The sequence below is a fragment of the Bombina bombina genome, chromosome 5, assembly GCF_027579735.1.
Source record: "Bombina bombina isolate aBomBom1 chromosome 5, aBomBom1.pri, whole genome shotgun sequence".
Lineage (NCBI taxonomy): Eukaryota > Metazoa > Chordata > Amphibia > Anura > Bombinatoridae > Bombina > Bombina bombina.
This window is the reverse complement of record NC_069503.1, coordinates 987,954,603-987,968,482: the sequence shown is the minus strand read 5'-3', so window position 1 is coordinate 987,968,482 and position 13,880 is coordinate 987,954,603. Positions and strand designations below refer to the sequence as shown.

General features: G+C 34.5%; 1 protein-coding gene across 3 annotated transcripts in view; it reads right to left on the bottom strand.

The window, feature by feature from the left end:
- Positions 1-247: 247 nt before the first annotated feature.
- Positions 248-13,880, bottom strand: part of ESRP1 (epithelial splicing regulatory protein 1) — a 202,597-nt gene continuing 188,964 nt past the window's right edge. For all 3 annotated transcript variants that reach the window (XM_053715208.1, XM_053715209.1, XM_053715210.1), the window contains exons 14-16: positions 11,869-12,022; positions 8,069-8,186; positions 248-4,149 (exon numbers count right to left, since the gene is read on the bottom strand). In XM_053715208.1, the coding sequence (XP_053571183.1) occupies positions 8,103-8,186; positions 11,869-12,022 (238 nt within the window). In that variant the 3' untranslated portion in view covers positions 248-4,149; positions 8,069-8,102. The remainder of the gene's footprint in view (positions 4,150-8,068; positions 8,187-11,868; positions 12,023-13,880) is intronic.

Sequence of the window (13,880 nt, the reverse complement as noted above, 5' to 3'; positions counted from 1 at the left end):
AATAAGTAATATATTGCAAAACAGCAGAAGACTTGTAATTATAAGGCTTTTGTGTTCATTTAAGTAATGGATTTTTTTCTATTAAAGGCATTATTTGTAATGAGGGACAAGATGAAATAGGAGGGTCATACCAATGAGCAGGGCCGTCTTTAACACAGGGCAAAAGAGGCAGCCCTTAAACCCCCCCCCCCCCCCCTCAAATGCCACTACCCTAGACACAAACTAAATGCAAAGAATACATACACGGTTTGAAAATGAATAGAACATAACTTTTATTATGAAATATATCTATACAAAAAAAATGCATTGTCATTTACACATACAAATTATTTTAGGCAGTGTAACATCTACATTTATTTACCTTGAAAACTATGATTATCTTTCAAAACAAAAATACATATAAAAAGTACGTTGAACACAGTATTTCATTGCAGCTCACAAAGCTAATGGTTTTAGGATTAACAGATGATGGCTTCTGTAATTCTTAGCACACACAAAAAATACACTGTATAAAAAGAAAAGAAAAAAAAACATAACTCATAGAATATTTTTTGTTAATAATTCTCTATTTGCATAAATTCAAAAAGTAAAATTAACTTTTTTTTTTTTTTTTTTAAATCTTTCAAAGCAGAAATACTTTATTGTAAGAATATTCTATAAAACATGGAAACATAGGTATGAAGGATTTCCAGTGATCATTACATTCAAGGGAAACCTGTTTTTTTTCTCTTTTGTTTTTACTCAAAAACATACAAATCTACAAAATATTAATAAAACAAAAAACTTTATTTATAATAACTGATCGTAAATATATTACAGGTCAATCAGTAACATTAAAAGCAGCAAATAGATAATCCCAGTTAACTGGAAAGCATAAAACTGCCTTATGAAAACATTGTTTCTATGTTGGTGTCATTTGAATGTAACTTGCATAGGTTCTGTCCATTCTGCATTATTGAATCACCTTTGCTATAAGGTCATCAATTTAATTTTTTGTTGAGCAAATTTGTTTGGGTCTAATACAAAATGGATGTAGAAAATGGATAATCTAGTCCAAAAAATGCATTTCCTTGGGAGCCTGTTTCTAAGTCATGCTAGATGAGAATATTGATTGGGTAGTGAACTTACAGCCTATGTGCTTCAAGCATGAGACAACCTCTTTATGAAAGAAAAAGAAAATACACAGATAACTGTAATCAAGAACTATGGAAAGCTATTGCTTTATATATAACATAACAAGACTGATCAAAAGAGCTGATAATCAAAATACAGTCACTGTGCAACATATGGGTAAAGGGAGATTTCATAAGCAGAACAAATCTCAGAGTGTGAACAAATGCATCTTCCATTAAATTCCACATAGACTGTATGCAGAATTAATGATTATTAAAAACACAAAAATGCAAAATTAAGTAATACAAAAAAAAAAAAAAACGCATAAAATAAAACAAGTTGGGTAACATTCCATGTTCCTAAAGAACAGCTAAATATTTAATGAGCCTTTTGTAAACATTTACTTCACATTTATTTATGCAGCTCATTTCCAATAGATTTCTTAAGAGCCAACTAATATAAAAGTACACTGACCCCTAATGTTTCATTTTAAAACTGACCTTACTAAAAACATATGAGAAGGCAATTAGGTTTCTATATTGTATTAAATAATGTTTTTGGCAGCATCTAAGCCAGTTTTAAGTGAACTGCCATGTCCATTCTGCCCAATATGCATTGACCAAGTTAAAGGGCCATGATACCCACATTTTTTCTTTCATGATTTAGAAAGAGAATACATTTTTAAACATCTTTCTAATTTACTTCTATTATCTAAATTGTTTTATTCTCTTGATATTCTTCGCTGAAAAGCATATCTAGATATGCTCAGTAGCTGCTGATTGGTTGCTGCACATAGAAGCCTCGTGTGATTGGCTCACCCATGTGCATTGCTTTTTCTTTAAATAAGGATATCTCAAAAATGAAGCAAAATAAATAATAGAAGTAAATTGTAATGTTGTTTAAATTTGTATGTTCTATCTGAATCATGAAAGAAAGATTTTGGGTTTAGTGGCCCTTTAAGTAATAATGCTAGCACGGAATGTTGTACTGAAAGTGCATACATGTATTTATGGGGTGTAAATAGCAGAGGAACTAGCTACATAGTTTGCAACAGGATTACAGTACATTATACAGACAAGTGCATTTTATAAATCTTCTGACCAAACATGAATTACTAGAGGGAATAACTTTTTAGACTGGCACATGGGACACTAAATCTAGTGTACAGCAGCACATCCTTCTGACAATGAATCCTAACCTTGGTCCCCCTAGATAACACAGCCCTCCTTCTATAGGAACCATGCGGGCCAATATAAATAGAAGTTTGCTGCACATATATTAGAGTTAGTATTTAAATACAAAAATAGGACTCATTACATTATAATTTCTACTTGAGAAAGAAAAAATTTCTAAGCATTATATTATCATTTTTTGCAGGATTTCTTTCCATGTCTTCTCTTTTGTCATGTACAGTATGCACATTTTAAACCAGTTTTGTGATCAAGAGCTTTGAACACAAAAGGCAGCATGTTATCATTGGTTATATCACTGTAATTTGTTAGCCTAGAGTTCTTTATGAGCAGAGTTAGAACATTCAAGAATTAAAATGTAAATGCACACTGTCTATATAATAACAATCACACAACCCAGAAAATATAGATCAAAGGCTTTTATGAACACTGAGCTGGTAGTTTGAACACCTATTTCTACTTTGAGCAATAGCTTAGCTCAGAAGAGGAATTTTGGTATGTTTAAGACGTGTACATGCCAAAAAAAAGCACACACCGACTAGACTTTTCACTTCTGCCTAAGGCCTATATTCACTAATGTGACCATGTTCGCTGGATCGCTTGAGCCTGTTCCAGTATTTCTACTAAAGGGTACAATAATCTTACATACTCTCCAAAGAAAAGAAAGGGGAGAGGGTTCTCTCATTAAAGAGAAAGTGCTCACCAAAGAAGCAAAATAGGAAATACTCTTCGTAATAAGACCTATGTAACATTATACAAAATAAATAAAAGATGATGCAGAGAGGAATACATAAAACACAAGTCCAGATCTCAAAAAACAATTCTAACCCTTAACTTTCATAGAATAAATATGGAAACACTGTATAGGAATACACCAAGCCCTAGCTGGCAGTCAAAGGGTTAAATTCTAAAACCCTCACATATCCTGCGTAACGAGGAAAGAATCCAATACAGCAACTAACCAAAGTGATTATGTCAGCTGATGAAAGGGTTTCCAGTAATGTGGCAGTGATAAATTGGCATACAGTGTATTCAAATCAATTGCAACAGGAATTGTGTCATCATTGTATAATTCACATTCTTACCAGTACATAAAACCTGAAGTCTAGCAAAAGATTTTATGTGCGCCATTTTTCAGGGGCGTTATATATTACTTTATTGGTAGTTTAATTACATTTAGCTAGCTTTCTTTAGAAGTATAAGTTCCTATTCAGTGTAGGTTTTAGGCAAAGTTTCCTCCAATCATTGAAAATCGTTAACGGTATGGTTCTTTGAAGCATGAACAAAATTAAATCAGGTCATTTAAAAAAATATATTGGATAGAAAGCAAGATAATTCAACTTTACAAAAATATTCATCATGAAGCTACAGAACAGTAGGTTTTGAACATTTTAATAAAATGTCAAGTTAAGTGTGGTTGGTTCCCTGCAGAAATTACTATATACATAAAATCTTTTATTAGACATCGGTGACTGTGTTTTTAAACAGACAAAAATATATACATCAATAGAAAGGTAGAGAAAAGATTTAGAAACAAATCTAAAAATATTTAAAGCATTCCAGCGCACAGGAAGAAAAACACAGAAATTTAATGCTGGACTTTGAAAAACATTCTTGTAAAATATATATATATATATAATTTTTTTTTAATGATTATGACTATTCAGAGCCTTCCAACATAGTTTCTTTGAATTTCAGCTCATTCATTGGTTTAAAGTATTTTCAGATGGATCCAGTGTATTTCCTGGGTTAAACGGCTTACACAGCTGGGTGGAGAAAACAGTTTGTCCAGGGATCCTTTTTAGAAAGTATTTTATCCATTTCAAATCAAATGTTAAAAAGACTTCTGTTATGAATAAGAAAAAGATATAGCATTAGTTTAAAAACAAACGTGCAGGTTCATATAGTATCACCTAATCACTTTAAGCTGTAATATAGGATATTCTTATATACAGATCAAGCATTGTATTAAAACAAATATATATATATAGGTTACTAAACAATAATAACTATGTTTAAAAGCAGATTTATAGCAAAAACACCCAACTGTTCAATATTTTCAGGATAGTTATGGTTTAGGAATAGTCCCATTATCACTCCCACAGCTGTCCATTCACTATATATTTGCTGGTTTTACAAACTGGGACCTGGGACATCCTAGCCATGCTACCCGAAACAATCTAATTATCCAACCTTGTCCATGGCAAGCTGACCCTGCTCACACCATGCCCGGCTCCCTCCATGGACAACTCAGCTCTGCCATAGCCAACCATAACTCCACCCCCATGTTAAAGTGACATTAAACCCACAATTTCATTTCATGATTCAGATAGAGCATATGATTATAAACAACTTTCCAATTTACTTCGGTTATCTAATTTGCTTTGTTCTCTTGGTATCTTGTTGATAGCTGGGAGCTATCTGCTGATAGGTGGCTGCACAAATAAATATCTTACCATTGGCTTACAAATATGTTCAGCTAGCTCATAGTAGTGCATTGCTGCTTCTTCAGTAAAAAAAAAATTACCAAAAGAATTAAGCAAAATTGATAATACAAGCAAATTGGAAAGTTTTTTATCTGGATCAAGAAAGAAACAAATTTGGGTTTCGTGTCTCTAATGAGAAACTAACCAAGGTTCTCCCTAATTTAGATCCCAGCCACCTGGTCATGGATACAATATGGGCAATACTAGGAGGTATATTAATATTTGAGTTATGCCATTTTCCAGCTGTGGGTAGGTTTACTTGTACGCTCTTGAACATGGTATATACCAAAGCAACACATATATAACTCCCTGCTGAGGTCTGAGAATGCAGTTAACCCTTTCTACCAAGTGCTACAAGTAGCCTCACATATTTAATTGACAAAAGTTAGATATTTGTTATAATGAAGTTCTAGTGAAAGCTTTGCACATTTGTTAATGGGTTTCATTTTTTGGGGCCCACGATGAAGCTGAGTCATGAATGACCTTGCACCTTGTAAGAGACAGATTATCCTGAAATTTGAGATCAAGCCAGAATGTGGAAGTTTTCTAAAACACCTATACACCATGATAAAATGCACCTTTTATTCAGTTTTACGTGAAAATATTCCATTCTGCTCGTCTTATTCGAACTTGTGAATACCACAAGGAGCCAATGCAACAGAAGGAAATGCAAAACAGTGACCCTCCAAGCATGTGTGAGAATCCATATTTCTTGCACAATACCTTGTAACTTTACAGATTTCCCCTGTTACCATTAAATCTTTATGTGAATGTTCAACTTTGGGAGATTTCCAGGAAAACATCACAAAGAGAGACCATTATTTAAATAGGAAATGCTTGCAATTCAGAAAATATGTCTCTGTGACTAAAAGACAGCCCTGAGATTGAATTTTATGCAACTAAGAATGTCTTAGCAGCGATTTCTTTCTTTATTTGGTGGTTAATTTAACTAAAGCACTTATAGCATCCCTAGAGGGGAAAGTCGCTAGTAATGACAACATCCCAGTGCAAAAAGGGATAAACTGATTTGATCTGGACAAATAGAAGATTGAAGTTAAAATAATAAGCTGTATGAAGTAATTCCTTGCCCTTCGCGTGTCCAATTTGTTCATCGTTTCAAAGAACAACGGAAACAAAAACAATTAGCAGATTGGATACCCAACAAGGCTTCTGGAACATGGGTTCTCAGATCTAAAATATCTCAAAAAGTTCTACCCATTACAGGATCATTTGGAAAATTGAGAAAGGGGGAAAAAGCAGCAATACAAATACCATGATAAATAAAACTTGTTTACCAGCATCATTGGTCTTGGACTTCCTACTAAAGGAAAATGTTTGTTTTTCAGTAGATGCAACCACATGCTTGTTTCTTTTTAATATAATGAGGAAAGAAAACATTTCCTGCAAGTAACGTCCTTAGGCTTAATGATGTAATTGGCAACAATTAATCTCTTGGCTTATATCATGCAGAATCTGAGTCTGCTGGTTGTGTAATGAAAAAAAAACTCTCGCTTTTAGCCTAAGAGGCGGCAAAGATTCCCTAAACTCAGAGTATTTAATCCTTCCAATCACTCTGTTAGCTTGACGTATAGCGCTGCAGAATCTGTTGGCGGTCTACAAATAACCGATAAATAATAATAATATTATTATTATTATTATTATTATTATTATCCAAGCAAGGAGAAGTAGAAATGTGGGAAAGGACAAAGTAGGAAAAATTAGGTGCTAGCTAAAACTGCCGCAAGAAAAAAAAAATTGCATAATTGGGCAGGTCTCGTGAACTTTTACCACAATGAAAGCATACATTATATTTTCTCTTTCATTCATAATGGTGGTGAGAGTCCACCAGCTACTACTTCTAGGAACTAATACCCAAGCTGTGGAGCCCACGAGTAATTTGTGCGAGACAAAAAAAATGTTTTGAAAGGCAGGAACCCAATTTCCAGACACTGCTGCCTGGAGGACATTCAACTAAGAAACGCTTCAGAAGAAGTAAACACCATAAAGGTAGAATGCAGTAAATGTACATAAGGAAGACAATGTTGCTGCCTTACAAATTTGATCAACTGGAGCCTCATTGTTTAAAACCTAGAAAGTGGAAATTGATTTAGTAGAATGGGCTGTAAAGCATCTTGGAAAAGACTTTCCTGTCTCCAAGTAAGACTAGTGAATTTAACCTTTACGTGGATCAGAGAAAAAAAAATACATGAGGATTGTCTAAAATCCTAGAAGCTTGTAAGTAGAAAAGTTCTCACTACAACTAAATTATGTAGGAACCTCTCTCTTGAAATATGTGGTTTAAGAAAAAGGAAGGAACTACAATCTCCCAATTGAAGTTGTCTGAAGATACCACTTTTGAAAACATACACTTAAAAAAAACTGCCTTATCATGGCGGTCATTATTATAAGGAGGCTTAGAAGATATTGCTAATAAAAACAAGAACTTCCAAAAGAAAAGTTGAATGCCTAAACTATACATAAATTCAGAAGGAAAGAACTAGAAAAACCTCTTAAAACCAAATTAAAGGGATACTGAACTCCCTTTTTTCTTTCATGATTCAGATAGGGCATGCCATTTGAAGCAACTTTCTAATTTATTCCTATTATCAATTTGTCTTCATTCTCTTGCTATCTTTATTTGAAAAAGCAGGAATGGAAGCATAGGAGCTGGCCCATTTTTTGGTTCAGCACCCTGGGTAGCACTTGCTGATTGGTGGCTACATTTAGCTACCAATCAGCAAGCACTACCCAGGGTGCTGAACCAAAACTGGGCCGGCTTCTAAGCTTACATTCCTGCTTGTTCAAATAAAGATACCAAGAGAACGAATAAGAAATGATAGCTTTATGATATTATGGTAGACTGCCTAAATATATGAAGAGACTCATATCTGTTCCTGAGACTGTTCATCCCAATAGATAGAACATTATGGAAAACAGTAATTCTTCTGAGTTGGAGAAGAGCTACAGAAACGAGCAGCTCCTTCAAAATAATAAACTAAACTGAGTGGGGAGGAGCCAGCTGAACAATTTTGAATAGTTTCTTCATTCTCCAACTAATATCCCATTGTTGAAAATCTGCTTCATCATAGAATGTGAGAATCACTACACATATTGCATTATATAGACATCCACCCCCATTCTATGATAATTTCACGTGGAATTCCTTCTCTAGCGTTAATTGTAAAGTAGATTCATATCTAACTTTAGAGAAAAAAAATAAACAAACAGAGAATACATGAGTACCCTCACACACAACAGATAGCAATGGTGATTCCGTACCTTTTGGTTCTTTAGACTGTGGCTGGAAAGTCATTTAGATGCACACCCATTCTTTGGGTTGGTTAAGTAGTGCGCGTGACTGGTCATTTACTTGCATAAGTCCTTCTTCTGGGGCATACTAGAAATACACAAAATACATAATCACTAACAGAACTGCAGTTATTGGAGCCTTAGAATTTAAAGGGACAGTAAAGTAAAAAAAAACTTTAATGATTTAAATAGGGCATGTAATTTTAAACAACTTTCCAATTTACTTTTATTACCAATTTTGCTTTGTTCTCTTGATATTCTTAGTTGAAAGCTAAATCTAGGAGGTTCATAAGTTAATTTCTTAGACCTTGAAGGCCACCTCTAATCTGAAAGCATTTTGACAGTTTTTCACCACTAAAGGGCATTAGTTCACGTGTTTCATATAGATAACATTGAGCTCAGGCATGTAACGCTCCTAGGAGCAAGCACTGATTGGCTAAAAATGCAAGTCTGTCAAAAGAACTGAAATAAGGGGGCAGTTTGCAGAGCCATAGATACAAGGTAATCACAGAGGTAAAACGTATATTATTATAACTGTGTTGGCTATGCAAAATTGGGGAATGGGTAATAAAGGGATTTTCTACCTTTTTAAACAACAAAAATTCTGGTGTTTACTGTCCCTTTAAATATATATTTTGATTATTTTTGATGTCTGCTCTGATTGTTAGATTTAACATTAATAGCGTTTATTGTAAAAAAAATTTACTTTACCATTTAAAACAAAAACAATTGTTGATTTGGGAGTGAGTAATAATACTACACACAGATGTTATTTCTAATCAATCATTAATACCATATTGCATCTATAATTGTTGCTTAAAGGTCCAGAAAATACAGTTGATTTGCATAATCAACACATGCATGATAAAAAGACAATGCAATAGCACATAGTTTGAAATTATGTCTATTTTCACTCCTCCTGTACCATGTGACAGCCATCAGCCAATCACAAATACATATTCGTATATTCTGTGAATGCTTGCACATGCTCAGTAGAAAAAAAAAGTGTGTAAATTTAAAGACTCTGTACATTTTGTGAATAGAAGAAAATTGAAAAGTTCTTAAAATTGCCTGCTCTATCTGAATCATGAAAGTTTAATTTGGACTGGAGTGTCCCTTTAAAGAGCCATAATAGTATAAATTTTTTACATGCTCTAATTCACTAGAGCATGTCATTTTAGGACTAGCGACCCTGCACTACTGTGTGTTTAAACCCTGCTAGTTACACAGTTGAGTCCTGCAAAAAGCACTGCTGATTGTATCAGTGGTGATTTTTTGTTCTGGACCAGCAGTGCTCTGCATGTCCCAAGGGGTTATAATAACACTGGCCTATGACCACACCGCACGTCACTGGGGTTATTCTACCGTGTGTTTCACCCATTTGTGTATTTTGTTTTACTATTACGGCCCTTTAAGCATAAATAAATACACACACACTATATATATATATATACATATATATATATATATATATATATATTCTGAGTTCATTAAAGGGACATTAAACCTATTTTCTTTCATGATTCAGATAAAAGTGTGCAGTTTTTAAAAAAAAAACTTTTCAATTGACTTCTATTATCTAATTTGCTTTGTTCTCTTGGTATCCTTTGCTGAAAAGCATACATAGGTAAGCACAGGAGCTATCTGCTGATTTGTGGCTACACATATATTCCAATTATCATTGGTTCACCAATGTGTTCAGCTAGCTGCCAGTAGTGCATTGTTCCTCCTTCAATGAAGGATACAAAGAGAATGAAGCAAATCTGAAAATAGAAATAAATTGGAAAGTTGTTTAAAATTACCTATCTAAATCATGAAAGACAAATGTTGGATTTCATGTCCCTTTAGGCTTGAGAAGCATGGTCACTTTTGGATGAGGCACAAATGGAAATCCTCAAAAAGGGAAGTTATAAAATAAAAGTATTAGCAAAAAAGACAATTTGAAGAAAACTTCTAGATTATTAGGTTTCCTGCTGTAGATACACAGAGGAATGGAGTCTATGAACACAGGGCAATTTATTGAGTCTTGAAGAATGTCAGAATGCCTCGGTGTCAGCATTTTCCACTGAAATAAAAACTGTACCTTTCAAGGACCTAAGAGATAATCCCATAACAAAACCATTCTCTGAGCCCGACTGTAATAATAGCACACGTGAGTATTCTCTGACAGGATAACATGGATAATAAAAGGGTCAATGGTCGTACACATCTAATATGGCCGCCTCTACATGAGGTAATAGGCAAGGGGGCTTGGAACCTTACTGAAGAAAGTACAAGGGTAGTAACAGAGAAGATGACCTGAGACAAGAAATCTGAGAAATATCTTAATGCAGATTGAGCATGTGTGATTGTAGGAGATACTTGATTTACTAAAAGCTTAAAAAGGATATGAAACCCCAAATAGTTATTTTGTGATTCAGACAGAGCATACAATTTTAAAAATGGTTTTCACTTTCGTTCCTATGGTATTCTTTGTTAAAGAGGTAGGTGTCCTCCGGAGTACTACATGATAGGAAATAGTGCTGCCATCTAGTGCTCTATCAAAAGGATAACATTCTTGCAAAACTGCTGCCATATAGTGCTCTAGACTCGTGCACTCTCCTGAGCTTACTTCCTTACTTTTCAACAGATAGGCAAGTATCAGAATGGCTGCTATTCTAGAAATGTCCTGTAGATGTCAGTATAAAATAGTTTTTTTCCTGCTGGACATTTCTGTTCAAGACAACCTAATGTAAATTTAGCAAATGCTAAACAAAGAACAGCTGGAATAAAGGGTTTAGAGCACAACTATGGAAATACCTTGTTTAAACAGCATGAAATACAATTTTAAATATAGCTCTTAAGAGTATTCAAAAATGCATTGCAATGCACAAAATAAAAAGAATAAAATGAACGCTGTGTAGTTAATTCTAGGGCATTTGTTGCCGATTACTGAACTAAAGAACATTTAGTATAAACCCTCCTGCTTACATCACACAACTGTCCTTGTCAGAACTTGAGCAGCTCACAGGTTTGGTTACCAGCGATTTCCAACAAAAATATGGAACAACCAGAGGGTGATCTGGTGTAAGTGGGTAGGTGGGTTTGTGATTAGACTTCATGACTCTGCAGGTTGTGCCAGCCATATTGTCACAATGGACCCAAGATAAGACAACATTTCCTACACCCCTTGTCAGTTATATGCCCACATCAGATAGATTAGACCCGCAGCCCTGGAGCCCCCTTGTCAGCCACATGCCTACATCAGACTTTAGATTATACCCAAATGAGTGTCCATTTTTTGCACACTTTCCCAATTTACATAGGGCATGCAATTTTAAACAAACTTTCCAATTTAATTAATCATCAAATTTGCATTGTTCTCTTGGTATTCTTAGTTGAAAGCTAAAACGTAGGTAGGATCATATGCTAATTTCTAAGCCCTTGAAGGCCGCCTCTTATCTGCATGCATTTTACAGTTTTTCACAGCTAGAGGGCATTAGTTCATGTGTTCTATATAAATAACAATGTGGTCACGCCCGTGGAGTTAGTTATGAGAGAGCACTGATTGACTAAAATGCAAGTCTGTCAAAAGAACTGAAATAAGGGGGCAGTCTGCAGAGGCTTAGATACAAAGTTATCAAAGAGGTAAAAAATATATTAATATAATAGTGTTTGTTATGCAAAATTGGGGAATGAGTAATAAAGGGATTAGCTACCTTTTTAAACAAAAACTGTACCTTTAAATAAAATGCACACCTGGTATTGGTGATTCTTCTTGCAGGACTCACCTGATAGCCTTGAAAGAAGTTGAGAATTTCTTTAACACCAGAATTATATGCCATTCCCTGCATGCGTAATACTGCAGCTCCAGTGTGAGGTTGTATACCGTTGGCATTAGCAGCTGCTGGGAAGAATCCCAGGCTACTAGGTGATCCGGGCGGGCTGTATGAGAAATGAAAGCCATGAACCAGCGATACTAACACTGCACAATAAAGAAATTGTTATTGCTGCTACATTCTGTGAACACTACAAAATAACAGGATTTAGCTTTCTATGTATGACTGAAATAAGCTTTAGAACTACTGCATTTGTAAGCTGATAAATCATTTTCATGACTGAATGAAGATTGCATAAGTTGACTGTAAAACAGGAAACTTAACACAAAGCAATTACCTGAAGAAAATTGGCACATAATAAACATCACCATTGACGGAAATGATAATACTCAAATAAAATGAGCAGTCTGTTCCATATATTGCTCATCTTATTTACCTTATGTAACCAGCTATTCTATTTAAAGGGACATTCAAAGGGGAAATAACACTCAAAATTAAGATAAAAAAAATGCTTCAGTAGTAAAATCCACTGCTTTAATGACAGCTTGTACAATGCACGGAGCATATGTATGTATGCTTGCCTTGTGCTTCCGCTCACAGAGAGGTTAATAATTAATTAGTTAATAATAATTTTGAGTTTTATGTCCCTCGACGTTTAAAGGGACATGAAACCCAATTTTGTTTTTCTTCTTTCACAATTCAAATAGAGCATACAATTTTAAATAACTTTCCAATCGACTTCTATTATCTGCTTTACTTCCTTATCTTTGTATTCTTTGTTGAAAGGCATATCAGGGTGCACTACTAGGAGCTAGCTGCTGATTGATGGCTGAATATACAGTATATGCTTTTTATCATTGGCTGACCCAATGTGCTCAGCTAGCTCCCAGTAGTGAACTGCAGCTCCTTCAACAAAGAATACCAAGTAAATTAGACAATTGATAATAGTAATAAATTGGAAATTTTAAATTATACGCTGTATCAGAACCATAAAAGAAAATAAATGTGGGTTTATGTCCCTTTAAATCTACATATAATGTTTAATTATCACAGACAAAATTGCAATGTGCATTTATTTCATTTGACGCTGATAGTTCATTCTTTTCTACTGCACCCAGAGACTCTCAAACCAAATTGGGCACAAATCCCATGCCACTGGCAAAACTCACAGAATGTTAGGTTTACACCCAGTGACTAAGGCAGTCAACTCCAAACAGGCCCGGGTGCAACATAACGCAGGTAAAGATCACACAAATATCAAACACATAAAATAGCTGTTATTCACTCAGTTGTACAACACTAGATTTAAAGTATAAAATGACGATTTAGTTACACAGTTTAGCTAAATGGTAATATGCCCATGTGCCATATCATATCTTCATGCTAGCCTGTGTCACTAAGTAAATCCAGTTTTTGGAGAGTTTCAGTTTAGAACCCAGACCTGTGACAGTGGCATGGGATGCATAGCCATTCCACTTTGACAGTGCAGTCCACTTCTGTATTTTGGTATAGCCAACAAATAATGACAGTATTATTTCTGCCTACATTTCAGCAGGACCTGATAAGAGTATGTACGGGTAAATATGGTAAATGTATTTATTCAATGTGTACACATAGAAAAACAGATGTTGCAGTTTGAGTTTATAGTTCTACTTGATTAAATATTTTTATTGAAAAAACACGGATGGTTTTGACCGTGCCCAGAAAACAAACACTAGAAATATGTAAAGCAATAGTCCAACACACATTGAGAAAAGACTGTACATTCAACATAAAGAGGGAAAAGTGCTTGCCAAAAGTAATGAGTATAAAAATAAAAAAGGTAGATGCTGCTATGAAAAGGTTTTTGTCCAGTATTAAAATATCTGCAAAATACATATATAGAACAGTAGCCAATAACCACTGGATTAGTAAAGATTATTCATATATGATTATGCAACGAGGAACAGACAAAGCAGACCTGT